Source organism: Lepidochelys kempii, chromosome 12, assembly GCF_965140265.1.
Source record: "Lepidochelys kempii isolate rLepKem1 chromosome 12, rLepKem1.hap2, whole genome shotgun sequence".
In the NCBI taxonomy this organism is placed as follows: Eukaryota; Metazoa; Chordata; order Testudines; family Cheloniidae; genus Lepidochelys; species Lepidochelys kempii.
The window spans coordinates 23,900,671-23,921,936 of NC_133267.1; the positions used below are offsets into that span (position 1 = coordinate 23,900,671).

The window sequence follows — 21,266 nt, forward strand, 5'->3', positions numbered from 1 at the left end:
TATTAAATAGCTTATTAGAGGCCTGGCGCATCGGGAAGGTAAAAAGGGCAGGGTATCAATATATGACAGGCTAGGGTGGAAGAATACAGTCTCTCTCTGGGTACAGTCAGGGTATGTCTACATTACAAGTGGAAGTGTGATTGCAGCTGAGTATACATGACCACACTAGCTAGCAACATGGTAAGTACCCTGGGTTCCAGGTGCGCTTGTACAACCCATGCCACCATATCTTCACTAATATTTTTTGCCACGTTTAGCACAGATATGCCTACCTAAACTGCAATCCTCAGCAATTGCAGTGTAGACATACCCTTATCATGCTTACCACTCTGATATTTGAGTGCCTTATGTGGTACCTGGTTTTTTAGACATATTAGCACTCATCTCACTTGTTATCAAATTCACCAGCTCAGGTGGCTGGCAGCTTCTTTGTCTGTGTCTACATTGCAGTTAAAAAACGGCAGCTGGCCCATGCTTGGGGGGCTCAGTCTAAGGGACTGTTTAATTGCGGTGTAGATGTTAAGGCATGGACTGCAGCCTGAGCTCTGGGACCCTCCCACCTATAGCCCGGCACCAGCCTAAGATCTACACCACAATTAAAAAGACCCTTAGCCCAACCCTGGTTTTTAATTGCAACGTAGACATATCCTTTAAGGACAGAGTCTGCTCAGGCTATTTACAAAAATTGGGTTAAAGCAACTGTTTTCTGTAAAGCTGGCAGGGTCCCTGGGACAGGCCTGAAAATAGGAACACTGCTGTTTCCAGGGCCACCCTACTGTATTGGGTGCATAACCCAGTGGGCAAAATATGTCCCGTTGACCCCAGAATCCTCTGTTAGATTTTCTCCCTTTTATAACTGAAATTTCCAAACAGCATGCTCACCCAAATAACTAACACCTTGAATCAAGCATTGAATACTTTCTATAGCATTGCTGCTTGTTGAGAGCTGAAATGGAGGATCAAAATGAGAGTGATGCATCACTAGACTTTATTATTTGTATTGCAGTACTGCCTAGGAGCCCCAGGCATGGACCAGGACCCTACTGTGCTAGGTGCTGTACAAGCACCAAAAAGGCAATCCTTGCCCCAAAAAGAAATGTAGAACAACGGTACAGTAAACATCTTAGCACCCATGCATCTAAAAAGATACATTCAGTGGTATTTTGGGAAGCCTTGCTTTTGAAGAACTGTTCATATTATTGTACGCTGAAGCAACAAACAGTATCCAAAACCATATTCTAACACTGTGATTTTATTTTGAAGTTCTATTTGCATTTGAAAATTGGTTCACGCCCACAGTAAGCACAGATGTATGACACGGTCATTTGCAACTGTTCTCCTGCCAAGAACATTGGATTCCAATTAATGGTTCATGTAAGGTAACAAAAAACAGCAAATCTAGGCAACAAGCACTGTCAAGGGAACAACAGAATCATTATGTAAACTGAGTATGCTACTATGTGATCAAAATAAAAGTTCAAATTAAGATAAGTGGGCAGTAATATGAAATACAGATTTCGTCTGGAATAAAAAGGAAATTAGGAGGTGAAAAAATACATTGATTCTTTCCTAGTAAAAGGATCCAATTAAAACTAAAGGGCTGCAATGTCCCTGCTGTGCCTCAGTACATGGACATCTTGCCATCATCAGGAGTTGAGAAGAATAAAAATAATAATACAATATCTTATATTTATAAGTACTTTTTCCATTGAGGGATCCAAAGTATTTTATTAACTTAGGGTCCAGTCCTGGTAACATTACCAGATGTAATGCTTACTATGTAATGTGAGTAGTTCCAGCGAGGTTAGTGTCCCCAGTCCTTGGGTCCTCTTGGGTTGTGCTTCGCACAGGACTTAAGAGGGAGCCCAGGGCCTCTGCTAGCTGTATCAGCTGCTAATGGCTCCCCAGGGATATCAGCCAGGGATTGCCTGAGTGTAGAGATGCTCTGGTCACATCCTTCCACAACCCTCACAGAGAATCCATATCAACCTGATTAGGACAGCTCAAAGTGGCTGTAGCAGGGATCAAGATCTGGATCAATATGACTACTCGTAGTTGTAAACTCTGGGCAATATTCACAGGGCTAGGCTCTTAAACAGTTTCAAACTATACACTGGTACTTTTTCTTACTAAGTTGCCATGGGATCTTTAGCTAGCACAAGTTGTTGGGATCTCAGTTTTCGATCACATCCAGTGCACAGCAGTCATGACAATGTTATCTAATTAAAAAATCAAATATTATTTAAATACTCATACTATATTATACTATATCTATATTAAAAATAAGAGTTAGGTTGTTCTACCAGTCACCCCTTGTGCACACCTATGTTTAATGAGCTCATTTATTTTAGAAAAAACAGAGTCCTGAATGGTGAACAATAAAATAAAACCTTGAATTTCATATAATTTGTCTCTTGGTCCCTTCTCCCTGAATTCTTGGTTTTCTTGCTCAGTGAATTAAGTAAACTTCAGTCACCATTCTGTCTGGGTTTTTATCAACAGCCCTAGCAGACTCCAGCCAGCAAAAGAAGCTGCTAGTTAACTGAGTTTGAAACTCACAGCAGGTTAGATGAGTTCCTACTTCAAGCACCATATACTTCTCCTGGTATTTGGGAGTCACAGTTTCCTTTTCTGTAGGATAATCTAATTACTGTACGTGTCAGAGCTTTTGGGACACAACTAAAAGTTAACACTGGGGCAACAGAGACCACAATGTAATTTGGCTATTTTTAAAGTTTTTCTTCTTTTCATAGGCACCAAGCTTTGCACCAAGTTTAAACTGCACTCTATACTTCCCTTGCAATGACTGGAAGAGAATCAGAAAGCAGAATTATGTGTGATTTATTACAAGTAGCACTGCATGTTTGGAGTCAGGTACAATGGGATTTTAATCTACTCCTGTAACTTGGTTCTGATCTTAACTTCCCATGTCGTTTTTGCTTCCCCATTCTCAGATGTCACCAGGTTCCCCTGATGCCATTATGAAAGTACTAAAAGATACTGAATGTTTTTTCTATTTCAACAGATTTAATACAACTCAGGAATGAGAGTAAATGGCAGATATTGAATGGTAAAATCACCATGTTGGCAGCTACCATATAATCGCAAAGAATAGGAGAACATTAATACTCAATGTTTTAATACTTAAATAACTTTTTTGTTACAGACAGAGAACATATGTAGGATATTCTGGGCTTTTTCTTTTGAGGGCCTTTTGTTATTAATATTGATAGGAATTGCCTTTGCAAAAACCCAAAGGCACAAAACTGTAACACACCCCATAGTAATACTTTTTACATCTTATTTTCTGTATATAGTTTAAAAGAAAACTATATTATCACAGTCTTTTACATAAAAGTCACAATCTGTACATACAGTAAATTGCTCCGAATACACTCACCAATATGTATATTAGTCCTTGTTTAAAAACAGAGATGGACTGGCACAGCAAAATTCAGATCTAAACCCCAAATGTAAAGATTTTTGGACTGTGTATTAATTAAAAAGAAACAAAACAAAATCAGTTTCCTAATATTCAAATGAAGGGGTAAAGACCCTGAGAAGTCAAAGTTTCATAACTTGTTAGGTAAAGGGCTGCATTGTATCATGAACTGAGCTTTTTTCCTGTTCTGCTTATGTTAAAAACCGTTTTTCTACTACAACCTGTAAATCCAAAATCTTTAGACTAAACCCTCACAGAAAAGGCCTTTGGGACTTGATAGAGAATGATAATTTTTCTCCACACCTGTAGAATTACACAGCTAGGATATAATGCTCTATTAAATTATATAGGTGGCTTTAAAAGTCTTATAGAAAGGATCCTATTCTGTACTAAACACCATGGTTTTTTCAGGCTAATTTCTGTAGAACCTGATTGGTTTCATCCCCATTAAAGTCTATAGGATTTTTCCTTATGGGAAGCCTTTGCAAACATTCTTCTTGGCAATACTTTTCCTGCTCATTGCCAAGGTGGCCCGCATGGCAGTATATTGCTGAAAAGGGGCTGAATTAAAATAAAAAGATAAAGAAAGAGAAGCAAGTACCTCCTTATCTTCACTCCAGATACACAATTTATTATAGTGATAAAGATGAACTCAGAACTAACCCTACACAAATGATCGTCAAAGGGGAATCATCTTCAAATGAGTGAGCTGTTAGTGGCGTTCTACATGGATCACTTCTTGGCCCTATGCTATTTTAACATTTTTATTACTGATATAAAGTTTGCCCATGACACAAAAATAATAAAGAGGACAGGTACCTGGTACAGAACAATCTGTATCATTTGGTAAGCAGGGTGCAAGCACACAATATGCGTTTTAATATGACTAACTGTAAATGTATACATCGAGGAACAAGGAATATAGGCAATTAAAACCAGAGATGTTTAAAGACAAATTCTACAACTTTTTTTTATAACTTGAGATGTCCAAGTGACAGCTGTTAACCCAATTTAAATTAACTGATTTGTTATTGCAGAAAGCCTTAAAATATACTTAACATTTTACAGAGCCTTGCAGTCAATTAATATAACATGAAATTGAAACATCTCTAGAATCAAGAGACAAGGAATTGGGATTTAAAAGAAAATTTCAACCATCTTCCAATTTAAAATGTTTAACATTTTTCAATTGAACAGCCACAAATCCTCATTTACAAAGAATTTACTCAGAAAACAAATGAAAGTGTGTGGGAAAACTGTATCCATGATTAAATGCTATGGTTGATGCTAAACCTAATAGAGATTTCATACTTTGAAGTTAGCTTTTTCTGACTAAGGGTCAGATTTTCTGAAGTACTTAGTGTATACCACTGGGCCCAGATTTTCAAGCCTGCTCAACTGCCATTTAGGGCCCTAAATGAAGCAACCAGATTTTCAAAAGTGTTTTGGATCCAGCAGCTCCCATCAAGAATTATGCTATTTAGGACAAGGTTTTCCATGAGAGCGGTTCACTGCAGAGAACTTCTGAAAATCAGGGCACTTATTTAGGTCCCTAAATGGGAGCTGTTGGGTGTTAAATTCTTTTGAAAATCTGGCCATAAATGTAGTTTGTATACCACCAACACTGTTTTCCAAAACTAAAAGTTTTTACAAAGCAACAAAAGAAAGATAATAGATATATTCTGAATAAAACAACATTATTTTTATAGGATATTTGCACACATTTTGCAGTGTTGCTGTCAAAGGGCAAGGAAGTGCTTATTGAATGCTGCATGTGAAAGCTGCTTACTGGAAAAAAAATATTACTGCCAATTTTGCAAAAACCTGGCTACTAATGAATAACTAATCTAAGCTAACAATGTCTGGAATCAGTTTTTTGGAACACAGCATACTTTGTTATGGATAGAAATTAGGAAATGAAAAACTTACAGTGTTATTCCAAACTTTGCTGCTTATACTTGAAAAATAATTGAATAATAAGCACTTGGAAAGTTTTTCTTTTTTAAAATAATTTTTAATGCTTTCAAAAATTCTCTCAGCCAAAAGCAAGTAACTTGCTTCTTCGCTAATTAGAAAATAGGGCAGGATACGGCAAGCATGTGCACAGCATGTAATAAATACACAAACAGCATTGTGAAATTCCTCATAAAAGCAGTCTACTTGGTAAATGTTAAACACACCAAAAGAACTTCACAATCTATAAAATATATTTAAAATGTATTGTCTCCTCATAAGAAAATGAAACATAGCCAAGACTCTTCTTTTAATTAACATGGATAAGCGGTGTGTTCGTGCTACAGTGTCCAACTGTGTATATTTATAATTTAATTAAGAAAAATACTGTAGAAAGGTTGATGGCATGCAGAATTACTTGCATTGATTTCCTGATACAACACTGGTAGTAAACTCTCCATATAATTCACAGAGACAGACGTTTAAGTGTCTAAGAGACCAAATTTTAAAAGTTTCCTTCCCTTCCCCAAACTCCCAATCCATCTTTACAGTCATATTTTCAAAACAAAACTAATTGTGGACCTGTAATTTTACACACACAATCTTTTGTAGATAAGAGTTATCTAATCATCTGAAATGTGAACATAATATAAGAATAGCCATACTGGGTCAGAGCACTGGACCATCTAGCCCAATATCCTTCCTTCCAACAGTGGACAGTGCCAGATTCTTCAGATGGAACAAATAGAATAGAGCAATTACTGAGTGATCTATCCCCTGTCATTCAGTCCCAGATTCTGGCAGTCAGAGATATAGGGACACGGAGCATGGGATTGCATCCCTGACCATCTTGCTGGACCTATCCTCCAAGAATTTATCTAATTCTTTTTGGAACCCAGTTACATTTTTGGTCTTCACAACATCCCCTGGCAAAGAGTTCCACAGGTTGACTGTACATAGCATGAAGAAGTACTTCCTTATTTTTGTTTTAAACTTGTTGCCTCTGAATTTCATTGGGTGACCTCCGCTTCTTATGTTATGTGAAGGAGTAAATAGCACTTCCTTATTCACTTTCTCAACACCATTCATGATTTTATAAGTCTCTATCATATCGCCCACCTTAGCAGCCTCTTTTCTAAGGGCTAGTCTATACTACCGCAGTAAATTGATCTAAGTTACGCGAATAATGTAACTGAAGTCGACGTACTTAGATCCACTTACCACGGTGGCTACACTGCGCTATGTCGACAGGACAGCATCTCCCATCAACTTCCCTTACGCTTCTCAGGGAGATGGAGTACACAAATAGATGGGAGAGTGCTCTCTCATCGATTTTGTGGGTCTTCACCAGACCTGCTAAATCGACAGTCGCTGCATTGATTGCAGCAGTGCCAATCTACCAGTAAGTGTAGACATGCCCTAAAATGAACAGTTCTAATCTTTTTAATCTCTTCTTATATGGAAGCTGCTCCATACCCCTCCATACCCCAGTTTTGTTGCCTTTCTCTGTACTTTTTCCAATTCTAATATATCTTTTTTGAGATGGGCTGTTCAGATCTGTATACAGTATTCAAGGTGTGGGTGTACCATGATTTATATAGTGACATCATGATATTTTCTGTCCCTTTCCTAATGGTTCATAACATTCTGTTAGCTTTTTTGATTGCTGCTGCACACTGAACGGATGTTTTCATAGAACTATCCACAATGGCTCCAAGATCGCTTTCTTGAGTGGTAACAGCTAATGTAGCCCCCATCATTTTGTATGTATAGTTGGGATTATGTTTTCCAATGTACACTACTTCTCATTTATCAACACTGAATTTCATCTGCCATTTTGTTGCCCAGTAGCCCAGTTTTGTGAGATTTCTTTGCAACTCTTCACAGTCAGCTTTGGACTTAACTATCCCAAGTAATTTTGTATCGTCTGCAAACTTTGCCACCTCATTGTTTATCCTTTTTCCAGACCAACTGTAGATACAAACCTTTGCACACAGAAATCAGGAAGCTGGATAGGGTCTAGGGTCAGATTTTTAGAGTGGTTAGGCATGCAAATGCATGTGTAATTTGAGAATGAAATTACATGACTACATGCACTCAATCTATATTCAACTTCAGTATTTGTTCATAAATTCAGCATACAATTAGACTTATTTTACAAACATGCAACAGAGAGCTTAATTTATTTGAAATCTTATCCCTAAATTCCTATGCACCCACAACTGACTGTATTTGCAAAACTGCCGACACAGATTAGTCAGAATTTGAATATATAGCCCTTAAAATAGATTGTACAATACACAAGAGAACGAACATTTGTTAATTTTGATTTATGTATATAAACAACTCCTTTCCTGAAACACATAAGGGAAAAGAAAGCAACTCTGTATGCTAAATGAGTATTTGTAGAAACTAGCTCACCACAAAATGTGGGGATGTCCTTGTCCAGCTGGTTGGAAGAAAAGGGGTTGTTTGTCCTTATGTGGGGTCCCTTCTGCAAATGGAGGTGGTGAGCAGAATCTACCTGGACAGAGCAGGGAGGAACAGGAAGTGGCTGGATCAGGTGGTGGGGGAACTCCTTGTGAAAGATGTCTAGTGGAGGGGTACTTCTCACAGAGGGGATATGGTTCTCAGATAAAATGGATTAGAAGAAGATTTAGAAGAACGCATCCCTTAAAGAAGCTGAAGAAGTGGGGGTTTGGGGCTCCTAACATCTGGTGCAGGTGGGAGCCAATTCCCCCTCCTTTTTCCAGCCTCATTCATCCTCATATGAGGGGGCCCAGAAACAGGCTGGCTGGGACCAGGTTGGGATGTAAGAGTGCTGAGAGCAGTTCTTCCAAGTAGGGGGGAAACAATTAAGAAACTAATGATGACCTGCTCGCTAACAGTTTATTGCCGGTTATTCCCAGATATTTTAAGCGAATTAAGTTGCAGTCTAATTAAATCACATCCATTGCATCTTGTCTTTCTTCTGGCATAGCTGGGACAACTACAGATTTGTAATGAAGAAAGGTCTGTGATGGATCAGAAGGATCTGTTGCTTTACATCTAATTGAAAAACAATTATGGGTTTTCCCTCTGTATGTGAGGCTCTGGCCTTACAAAATGTATATCCTGTAGTTAATTTTAAAAGTGCAGGAGATATCCTACTTCACTGATTCCTCTCACCTGTCCTAAAACTTACTTGGCTCTTGGGCCTACAAAAGCTTATACAAACATTAAACTATAAGTAGAAGTAGTTTCAGTACTCACATGATTAAAGTCAAAACAACTCACATGCGTAAAAGTTAAGTATGAGCATAAGTATATGAAGCATAAGAATGGCCATCCTGGGTCAGACCAATGGTCTATCTAGCCCAGCATCCTGTCTTCCAATGGTGGTCAATGCCACGTGCTTCAAAGGGAATAAACAGAACAGGGCAAATACTAAGTGATCCATCCTCTACTGTCGACTCCCAGCTTCTGTTAGAAGCTTATGACACCCAGAGCATTAGGTTGTGTCCCTGACCATCTTGGCTAATAGCAATTGATGGACCTATCCTCCATGAACTTATTAATTCTTTTTTGAACCCAGTTATAGTTTTGGCCTTCACAACATTCCCTGGCAACAAGTTCCATAGGTTGACTGTGCGTTGACTGGGCTCTTAAATTCTGGAGTCCACTAACAGATCTCCCTTGAGTCTGCCAAGTCACTCCTGCTATGTGAGTTCAATGCCAACATGAGGTGAGAGAACAGCATGGACAGAGGGCAAAGGGCCACTAATTATCTGTGCCATATAAGTTAGCGATGAAGCTTTGCACACAGCCAAGGGTTCAATTTAATTTTTGTTTCTTTTTCATCAAATTCAAGCTGAAAAGCCCATTCCAGTACACTGACATTACTGTAATTTTATGTCAATCATTAAGTACAGACGCTCCCCGACTTACTCAATTGTTCCATTCCGTTCCGGAAAGCCTTGCGTAACTCAAATTTTGCGTAAGTCGGAAACGTATCCCCAAACGTTACACAAAAAAAAGAAAAGAAAAGAAGACTCCCCCCCCCCCATTTCTAGTTTACGGAACTTTTTCCGTAAGTGCAAATTTGCGTAAGTCAGGTCTTGCGTAACCTGGGGAACATCTGTATACCGTGATGTTTAAAATAAAACATAGGTTCAAATGTTTATGTATGATTTCTTCCTTCTCCTTAAAAAATGCAATCCCCAAACAGCTGTCATTACATGGCATAACTGAGATAATGTGAAACCCTGTGGTTTGTTGGAGAGAAATCTAACACAGCGTTCAAATTACATCTCCGTCAGTATTTAAATCATAACTGTGAAACGTAGCTTTTAAAAAAGAAACATCCAATTCACAACTGTTCAACCAATAAGATCATGGTACATAAATGAACACCCCCACAACACAAACATATTCCTAAATGTATTAATATCATGCCTAAAAAGCTTCTGTAGCTGACTAGAAGAAAGCATCCCTTAAAGAAGCTGGAGAAGTGGAGGTTCCGGGCTCCTAACATTTGGTGCAGGTGGGAGCCAATTCGCACTCCTTTTTCCAGTCCCATTCATCCTCATATGAAGGGGCCCAGAGACCATGTAAAAGATGGAAATCTTACAAAAATGTGAAGCAGAACACATACATTTGTATGATACATTATTGAAAACACTTTTTTCTTAAAATCTTGTGATACTCAAAAAATACAAAACAGAGAAAAATCTTTCTGAAAATATTTCAACTAGTTTTATTTATTATTGTATCAGCCAAACCCCTTGGCAGTTACAGTTTGTTTTTTTAGACTGTTGCGAATGTCTCATTGTTGGGTAGTAGAATTATAGAGTCTCTTCTTTCAGACGCTATTCATGAACCATCATATTAATTTTGGGGGAAATCATAACTACTGTCAAATTCACATAGCACTCAGAGTATGCATTTAATACACAAAAATAGTTCTTCTAATTCTAGGAAATAATGTTTTTAATGCTCTGAAAAGTGTATTAGTCACTCTTCTATATTAGGGCTTGTCGACACTTAAAATGCTGCAGCAGTGTAGCTGTATCACTAAAGCTGCGCTACTGTAGCACTTCTGTAAAGACACGACCTACACCAGGGGTTCTCAAACTGGGGGTTGGGACCCCTCAGGGGGTTGCGAGGTTATTACATGGGGGGCTGTGAGCTGCCAGTCTCCACCCTAAACCCCGCTTTGCCTCCAGCATTTATAATGGTGTTAAATATATTTAAAAGTGTTTTTAATTCATAAGTGGGGGGTCGCACTCTCAGAGGCTTGCTATGTGAAAGGGGTCACCAGTACAAAAGTTTGAGAACCACTGACCTACACCGATAGAAGGTGTTCTCCCATTGGCATAGATACTCCACCTCCTTGAGAGGCAGTAGCAAGGTCAACGCGAGAATTTGCCTGTCAACCTAGCACTGCCTACACAGGGGGTTAAGTTGATTTAATTGTGTCTTCCGGGGTGTGGATTTTTCACATCAGTGAGCAATGAAGTTATATTGACCTAATTTCCTTACATAGACCAGGCCTTAATCAGACTTCACATCGACATACACGTTACATCATTATGTAGTTGTTTAATTATCCCTGTATACTTCATCCTGGTTATTTCGGTTATTATTCTTCATTACTGTTTTAGTCAGGCTTTAAGACATTTGTCACCAATCTTTTAAGAACAAAAGTAGTTGCATATCGTGCTTGTACTTGAGAAAGAAAACTTTTCAGTGCACTGAAAAGTTTTCTAAGTGGCCAGAATATGGTTACATGTAAAGATCAAATAGTGCCTGGAGAAAGTAATTCTTTCTGCATAGGGAATGTATGTACACTCACACCAAAGCCTTACGTTCTTCTCCTATATAGCCTAAATCAATTATTATGCAGTAGCAGCAGTTGTGGGACTAAGAATTGATGCAAGAATCCACTCAAGCTGACCCTCACTTTAACAAACCGCATTCAACTTTAAACTCTTTTTTCAGAAAAATATGTATTTTAAAATTGAACCAAAGAGGGAAAAATGTAGGAGCCACACAGTTTTGTTTAAAATTAGTATTAAAAGGATAGAGAAAAACATTTTAATAGCAACCAGCCTGCCTCAGGAGACTCTCCTTTTGCAGCTTGTGTAGTACAGACACAACAGTCACGCTCTTAGGTTTGAAAAGATTGCAAAGGGTTGTGGAGAGACCTAGCAGTCCGGTTCTTTCTATGCCTACTGCTGACCAATACACTGAGTGACACACTACAGCCAATGAATATATGGTGACCCAAGTTGGAAGAATAAGCTAATGATTCATTGGAACTAGACTTCAATGTAGGAAGATGGGCAGCCACGGAAAAACCCATGGGCAGGTGTCTGGGAGGGACCGTATCTCCCTCCTCCCTTCAAGAGAGGTTTCTCCTTTTGGCAAAGTATCTTTCCTCTAAAAATCCCCATGAAAGAACTGCAGGGATGTGCATTATGTATTGGCAAGGTGTGTGCTCCTCGCAGGTGTGTGTTTTATTTTTCCACAGTGAGTGCATGTATCAGGCATATCTGTACCTACTCTGGCATGAGTTTGTCATCAGTCCCTTCAGGGCCTTGCTGCAGGAGGGTGAGCTCTTGTAACCTCCCACACCATTCAGACTGGAAGACACTCAGCTTCTCACAGGAGGAACTTTGCACCGTGCAGGTTCAGAATAAATGTACACTTTACAATGGCATTTCCTCGGAGGGAAATGTTTTTTGAAGCATGTGTCAAGGCTGGGAGTATTGATACTGAGCATACTCATAGGCAAAAAAACATTTTGTTTGAAATGTTGCATATTCGCATCAATCCCTCTAAAATTGTTCAGAGAACAACAGAGGTGCTGGCTGGTAAACAGAGGTACTAGCAATTATTGTTGGAAATGAAGGGAAACAGGGATATTGTATTTTATGGGATTTCACAAGACCCAGGTTGACTATGGCTTCAGAGTATATTTTTAATTTTGCAGTGGAAAAATCAGAGGTCTTAATAGGTCTCACCGCTGTGTTGCCATTGGGTGTTAGTCACATTTTTATCATACACCTCTTCTACAATGGCTGCACCCCAGCTGCCCAACCTAATGCTCTCACTAACAGAAGTTGGTCAAATAAAAGATATGACCTCTCCCACCTTGTCAACCTAACTCTGTCCATTGCTTTTACTCCCTCCACCACCATTTCCACCTCCCTCCCATGCAGTTTCTCTGTCCCCACTCCCTTCCCTTACTCCAACAATTTCTTCCTTTTCTCCACTAACAAATGCGCTCCTGCAAACTAAATTTTTAACATATAATACACATACATGTAAAATGATGGCTCTACCAAGCTGTGTGCCAACCGTTACCCTGATCACCTTGCATCAAAGTTGCAATCCTTTCCCTCCATCCTTACATTTTTTTTTCCGGTGTGGTCTTTGTAGATCATAAACTCTTTGAGGCAGGGAACACATGCTTCTGCATGAGCACACTGCTGATCATGAGGCTACTGCTGAATAAACAGATGCAACAAATGGACCAACTGAAAATAAAACACACTCTTGCACCTTATTCACAGGAACAGCTTTAGGAACGCTAAGAATCCCTGCAGGCCAGCAGGAGTAGGCATTTCACAGGAGCATTTCATGTGTTGATGAAATCATCATTTAATTTCAGGAAAACCACATGAAATACCACACCAGCAAAGAAAAACTTCAGTGCATATCAATTCCTACCCAGAGAAGACGCTACTGACTGTGAAACTAAAAGAAATGCCTACTCAAGTCAGAAGGGTTAATCTGCAAAACAGCTAGCACTAACCTCTGGGTAGCCTCCAACATCATGCACATCAATTCCAAGTAGATGTCCAAGTCCGTGTGGCATAAATATTGCACCCAGATGAACCTTCACCATGTCATCTACATTGCCTTTCAGGATGCCAATTTTAATCAGCTCTTCCAGATGGACTCTGTCTGCCAGACGGTGCATATCAGGCCAGGCGACCCCTTAGAGAGCAGAAAAAAGCAGCTGAGTTAACTATTTCTAGATATTTTTAAATAAAACAGAAAAAAACCAAAAGAAATATACCTAGCCCCTTCACTTCTTTAAAAAAAAAAAAAAAAGGAAGTAAGCAGAGTATCCATATTAGCAGGAAAACATTTCAAATTGAAACAAACAGCTAACATGGGTGTGCAACGTTAGAAGGTTAACAAGATGGTTAACACCTAATGAAATATAACCGGGATTTGAATAAGACTTTTTGCTAAATTGTATGTGTTTGCTCATGTCTGTGCAAACATTAATATACTCACGAGTTTTTAGAAAGACCATCAATGGGTAAAACCATAGCCAGTTATTTGAAAAGCAGAGCATAAAATATTAACTTAATTATATTTACAGTATAATCAATTCTCTCATGGTGAGCATACTGGTTAGAACATTTGAAATGTATGTCACTTTTCTGTGAATATATCAGATTTATAGCCTGTGTCTTTCTGGCAAAAACACTCTCCAGAAATTAATGACTCCCTCGTTCTTTCCCCCAGCAAATGGGCTGTGTAAAAGTCAAGTCCTCCACTACGTATGCTAAAGGACCATTACAACATACTGCTGGTAGCCTATAAGTAGAGTATCAGGACACATTACATACCTATTATTTGTGTGTATTATACAGTATAATTTGACTAAAACTGCTGAAGGGGTCTTTTCCACTGTTGGTAACATAGTATACTATTTTGATTAGTTCACCAAGGATTTGAGTCATCATTAACAATTACAGTCGGAGAACTAAGGTAACTAGGGCTAAAGTACAGTAACGAGTATTTTCCTTGTTCAAATTTGGCATGACTATAGAAAAATCAGCAATTTTTATGTCCACCCTCCCCACTTCAACTACCATTTGTTTTACCCAGTGGAACATCCAGCTTTGAGTTCCTGTGAACATTAATGTCATGTCATAATTACAGAAGGAATTTCTGCTAAATGTAATAAAGTTGCAAAGTGAGAAATACTTCACTCCCATAGCAGGGCTCAAATAAAATTCGTACTTGTCACGTGTCTTTGGAATAAAGGTCAGGAGCAGGATGAGCAGCACTGTATGTCTAAAATCATCAGATCCGTTTAGCGCTGCAAACTATCCAAACATGAACCAACACATCTCAAAGAGTTTCCACTAACAGGAACTGCTCAATTGATCATAGGGTCAAGTTAGATGACACGCAGATTCATTTATTTCAGCTGTCGGATTAGTCCCACATCGTTAGACTTTTACACTCTTTCTTCAAGTGTTGCATACATTTGAACACTGGTTACACTAATATTCAACTCTCTAAGTTTGTCTGGTATTATTCCACAGCTACTTCATAACAGATTCCACACCTATTATATGTTAAATTGCATCAATACAGTCTTGATACAGTAATTTACTATACAGACATGTCTGTTTTTCTTCTTACGTTGTAGACTTAGGATTATATGGTTCCTGTACTCAACTTCTGTGTGGTAAACATCACTGTTCCCACATATCTCTGACTTCCTGTCTCCCTCTGTACCAGTCTGAGCTTAGAGGACTAGTGATGAACCTTTCTGGTGAGTTCTGGACATACAGAATTCTTAAGATGTTTGAGTCTTTGGTATTTCATGTGTTCCTTTGTTTGGTTCAAGAGAAGCATGCTATGGAAGATTTTCAAAGGTACAAATGAGAGTTAGATCCCATGGACTTTCAGTGGGAACTGGGAGCCTAAGGCCCTTTGAAAATCTCTCTTCTGTGTCTGCTTTTTAGGTTAGGACTAAGCCCTGGTCTATACTACAGAGTTAGGTCGATGTAAGGCAGCTTATGCCAACATAACTCTAAGTATCTACACTAAAACAAAGCTCCCATCAATGTAACTCGCCCACTTCACCGACTTAATTCCACCTTTGCAAGAGGTGTAGCGCTTAGGTCGATGTAGCTAGTAGGCTGACAGAGTGTCAATGTAGACACAGTGTTGCTTACATTGATTGTTGCAGCCTTTCAGAAGCTGTTGCACAATGCTCTACACTGGCAATTAAATTGGTACAAGCGCTCCTGGTGAGGCTGTGCACCGGCCACACAAGAAGCACGGATATGTGTGAAAAGTCACTTAAATCTCTGTTTCCACACATGAATATTTGTGAAGTAGAACTAAAATGAGATTTTAAACATGGATCTAATTATACCTGTGTATCAAAGAAAGAATAGGCACCTCACCCCCCTCAAGCTCTAGATAAATTTCACTTCTTGTAATTCTGCATCATCGAACTATAACTATGTTACATATGTAACTTCACTTTATGGAGCACCCATTTAGGTTTCTTGACATTTGGTGAGTTTCGGTGTTATTTGCACAATATTGTTAGCAGAAATAGATTAAGAACCTAGTAGATATGCAAAAAATGGTAGAAAAGCAGCTTTTAAACAAATAGAAAATAAAATAAACCTCGGTTAACATTAGGAATGCAAAGACATTGTACTTTCACTTAAATATTCTGGCACAACTGTGACTACAAGTTTGCTGATTGGTTCTTTTGGAGATCTTTAACTTAGACTAAACTCTGCAAATTTAAAATCAAACCTTTGCTATTAGAAAAAATCTGCATGGAGAAGAACTTGAGTAGCAATAACAATCTGCCTTGAGATACAGAATATGGATTTTTGTGTCATCAGTTCTACTTTCTCTACATTGCTAATACACAATCCTGGACATTTCATTTGGGACCATATTCGATGCAGTTGCAGTGGTGTAACTGAGGTCAGCATTTGGTCAGTGTATAAAGTGGAAAGCTCTGAATAACTTGTTTCAATGAATTTAAAATGAGGCCTCTCCAAGCACTAATAGCATTTGGTATTTGTAGAGTATTAGAGAAAAAGGGTGCTGAGCGTAAACAGGTAAGGTGCAAGCTTCCTTACATAACCTTGCAGAATATAATGCACCTCAGTCCTGACTCACAACATCCCTTTGCCTTTATTTAGCACATGGAATCAATTACACCAAATGATGGGTGCATTTTTGTGATGGGGAGAAGCATCCACATGAGTAAAAACAACACTTAGAAAATCACACAGAAAGCTCTACAGCTAACAAAAGGCATTAGGAGACATTTTCCAACCGTAAATTAAATCTTCAAAAATATTCATCCTTAGTAGGCAATACAGTTTGAGAAAGTGAACCATTATAATGCTCTAATTAAAAGGTGTTTTACTGATTATTTTTAGCTGCAAGTCCTAGCTGAGCATTTGCACCCACTGCTGAGAACAATTTTGGATTCTCTCTTTTAGTTGAGAAGGAATTATAATTGTTTCTCCAGAACATTCTGTGCATCCTCTCCCCCCTGGTTTCCTAGTATTGAGTGTTCCTCATATCTAGTCATGCAAATAGAAATGTATCAGAACCAAAGCTCCAGTTCTGAATTATCCTTGAGTTCAGAAAAGTTAAAGTTGGATGGGAACTCTGAGGCTTTAGCCTATTACAATATTCAGAGGTGAGAGTCAAAAAAGACCAAACATGAAATCTTCTTTAGTGTTCCGACAAAGTTTATTAGTTGAGTCATAGGAGAGAATCACTTCAGCTCCAATTCTCTGAATCGCACTCTTGTAGCTGTAAATAGCACTGGCAAAGCACTGGCTATAGGGAAATTAAGTACTGCCTAAGAGACCCTTTTAAATGATTCATGTATCATTTTGCAAGCAGGCCTGTAATGTAAGTATTAAAATACAACGAAGATTTTTAAATGAAAAAATAAACAAAGGACGTGAAGTGCACAGGCAGCTATATTTGCTATTGCACTGTTTGTCTTTATGTTTCGTTTTATGTGGTTGTCTTAAAAGGGTGTTTGTATTTTGAACAACTCAGCTGCCTTGTTTGCTACGAGTTCAAATGGTTCTAATTCTAAATACTAAAATATTTCACCTGCAGATCATTTTATCTGGTTAAATGTATATTCTCTGGGGAGACAGGAAAATGTTAAGATCTTTGTTAACCTACTGCACAGTAGAACGTGATCATGCATTATTCGTGTGGTAAGGACAAACACTAGCAATTCTGAGCCAACTGGAGATATTGAACTAAGTGGAATGAACTTACTGCTCTTGGAGTAAAAAATGCTGGAGTCATCGTCTTGCTAGGTATGAACTGATTGTCATGCTGGAGATAAGCTTGGTTAATATGGTGCAAACATAGGTTTTTTTTAAAACAGCAAATTAACAGAGCTTTTCCAGTTATAAGCTTTTCATCAAACCTTCCCTAACTGGTAACCTTAATAGAGCCTCAAAAATATTAATTTTACTATGAGAAACAAGTATTTCAGAGTAATCTGACAAATATTTAAAAATTTTGAGCATACAGTCTATTCAAGAAAGAAGGTTGCAAACTAACAAGCAGGAGAGATAGAAATTTGTATGCAAATTTTGTGTTTTTAATATAGTATACAATAAATATAAAAACATACACTAAAAGTTTAATTTTAATCCTAAAATTGTGTTGAGTGAAATTGTCAAGGACTGCTGTTATAACTGAACCACCAAAATAGAATTATGTTTCTTTATAATACAATGGCACATACAAATCTGGCTTTAGCTGACCAGACCCCCAGCAAGATCCTAAATTAATTAGAAAGTGCATCTGGAACGCATGGCTTTTATCAGTGTCTCCAGTTTTGATGCTCTGCTCTCCTGACACATGTTGGCAACGGGAACATGGAAGGGGAAAAGAAAAAGAAATATTGTAGCCAAGGTTCACCCTGGACAGCTGAGAGCAGAATCTTGTCAGTAACCTCTTTTTACATTAGAGCAGTATCACTTAACAATCTGGATGAGACCAAAGGGAGTATAAAAACAAAGATGCATCTATCTATCTTGTTCCTGCTGAAAAAGCATTATTTACATGTTTATTGCAAATGTAATCATAACAGTTGATTGTGCTTTAATATCATTTTGTATTTGTCCTGCATCCCCAATCACCCTGTGAAATATTTCAAGGTTTGTATTATTCAGGTTCTTTCTCTATCAGTTATGAGAAGTTTATCATGATTGCCAAAATGTTATGGGTTTTTTTAAACGTAGAAAGGTTAGTTCAATTATCATCTTTAAGCCAATTTATAAGCTGGTTATACCACACTGACAGATCAGGTTTAGAAAGCTAGATTGGAGCGTCCTTGGACTTTGGAAGTTAGTACCAAGAGAAGTCTGCACTCAGGAAAATCTGCTGATGATGTGTCTGCTCTATTCTTAATTCACTGCCAAATGAGATACTGTGTAATACAGGTCAGTGAACCAGTGACTGAGCTTCTCACTAAAGTCCAGTTACCAAGGCTCAGTAAGTTTTGATTGGTTAGTTGCCATTCAGCATGTTTTTGGGCAAGAGGCCAGGATAAAAATCACCTTTTACAGTGACATATGCAATGTAAATATTAAAGAGCTTTAAATATACATTCTGAAATATACAACGACCAGGCTGTTGGGCAATTCAGATAATGGAATGTGACAGTCCATGGATTAAATAGCAAAAAATCTAACATCAGTGGTTCTTAACCTATAGAGAAAGCTACTATGCTAAAAGTACCATTATTTTACACTTCTGTTGTATATGGTATATGGTATAATATGCTTAAAAATGGCACAATCAATACATTTGGCATTATTATATTTAAAAAAACCAGAGCCACATCTATAGTTATACAGAGACAAAGATATAGCTATATAGATATAGTTATATAATTTCCAGCAATAATCTGAAATTATCAGATACTATGCCTAGATACTCCTCTAATGGTATGACAGAAAAAAAAGACACCTCTTGTTTTTACCTTTTAGGTTATTTTCCCACCAACCCCTAAACTGCCAAACTACTTTGTAATATTTTCTTAAAATTTAACTTTTAAAGACTTAAAACATCATACAAAACCACTGCTCTCACTCACTCTCTCTGGATGTTCATTTGGAGCCTAGATGATTTTGGTGATACAGAAAAGAGAAAAATGAGTTCAGTGAAGTTGAGAATTAGACACAAATCTTTTAATTTTATTAGATGTACTGTAACTTTGTAACTGACATTCTTAAAAGGCAGGATAATCCTCGTTATTTAACTTAAATAAGCAATTTACAAGAATATCACATTAAGAAAAGGTTTTATAGTTGTTCAGAAACTACTGCTATCCCAGTTATCTTTTCATCCAAGTAATCTGAGGTTATTTACTAAAGTTTTATTAGAAATTGTACTGGAATATAGAACAAAAAATACAAAAATAACTTGGGATTACTGCTTGGTACTTAGTCACTTCTGTTTGGAGACTGTTCTCAAAAGGTCGCACACAGCAATTTTTTTGCTGCTAGTTAGGGTATTTTGTGGTTATAATTGTGACAATGATTAAACCACAAGTGATTTAGCAGTGATCTGCCAGTACAGATGTCACAATACTTGTAAAAAAAAAAAATACTGTGCAAGGTTATACTAAATTTCTCCCAAAACTGTGTTAAGGTTAGGTTATATTTAATTTCGGAGTGTCTACAAACAAGGGCAAAAGGTCCGACATCCCCTGGTAGTGCCACTAAAATGCAGACGAACTATGCAATCCCTGTCTCAGCCAGTGAACCACAGGAACATGTTAAAATTGGCTAGACACGTAACAAACATAGCAGACATAAAACAAAAGCTTCCTAAAATGCTAAGCAAATACATTTTAAATAATGTTTAATAAGAAAGATGATGCTTTCTTCTCTTTTTGTTTTGTTGAAAAAATTGCTACATTTCAAACTTTCAAAGCTTCCCTTTGCACAACAGATCAGACAGCAAATAATTTGTTTTCAGTTTTCTAGATTTGGTTCCCAAAGAACCTGGCCTGGCAAATGTCCCCTGAACATCAACAAAAAAGGTGTAATTTAACAATAATCTTTATTATAAATAGCATTGTCCTGTTGAAGTGGCTGAATAAACTAGTTTGCTGAGCATGTTTCTTAGCCTTCACTATGTAGCTGTGACAAAAAATGGCAGGTAACTGCTAACAAGAATCTCTATCTTCTAAAAACAAACCAAAGTAAGATGTAAGGGAACTAAAATCTACAACTACGTTTGGGTTCTTGATGACCAGAAATGGGCCCAAAGTCATAGCTCAAATCCACAAACCTTTGAACTTTGGGGAAATTTTGCCGCCAGCAACCCAAAATGTGGGGAAACTGTATCCTGATCTCAATTTTGCATAGTGGGTGCATGATTACTTACAACTTACCTAAATGTACTACATATTCAGGTGCCTATCTTTAGGCACCCAAGTTTGAAACTTGGGCCCTATTTTGCACCGGTAATCAATAGTTTGTTGCTACATGTACATAACGGTCAGTTACTTCTTCCATTATAAGCCCTATATTTTGATGATTTTTAATGTGTGTCAATCCACCAAGATAATTCTAAACTAGGATGACATTTTTCTTAAAGCACAGTAGCTTAAGTCAGCTGAATGGATACTGCACACCTGTGGGTTCTTTTTAAACAACATTTTATTAGGAAGCCTGAAAAGATGCAATTTTTGAAACAAGCTGCAGTGAAGCACAGCAGAATGTATCATGCCTGGTCAGTTTCAACACAAGATCTTCAAAGATGCACATATTTGGGGTAAGAGTAGCAGCACTTCAGGGTTTAGTTTTAGTTGGGAAACTCAAACTTTGAAGGTTAGAGAAAACTTAGCTCAGATAATACTCAGGGCAATTTTTAACCTTGTCCAGACATAATCTTCTGTTTCTGGTAGGTTGGTTCTCTAAGAGCTACCTTGATGTGGTATCAAGTCTGAAGGACTCATGTACCTCACACATCAATGAAAATTACTATGGGCAACACATAGCAATCCCTTGAATATTGGATTGGAAGTAAAGTACTGCAGATCAGA

At 37.9% G+C, this 21,266-nt stretch overlaps 1 protein-coding gene across 4 annotated transcripts in view; it reads right to left on the reverse strand.

Annotated features, from left to right (window-relative positions):
- The window catches only part of PEPD (peptidase D), a 221,485-nt gene that overhangs the window by 17,889 nt on the left and 182,330 nt on the right, over positions 1-21,266 (reverse strand). For all 4 annotated transcript variants that reach the window (XM_073307882.1, XM_073307881.1, XM_073307880.1 and 1 more), the window contains one exon: positions 13,194-13,378. In XM_073307882.1, coding sequence (XP_073163983.1) covers positions 13,194-13,378 — 185 coding nt within the window. The remainder of the gene's footprint in view (positions 1-13,193; positions 13,379-21,266) is intronic.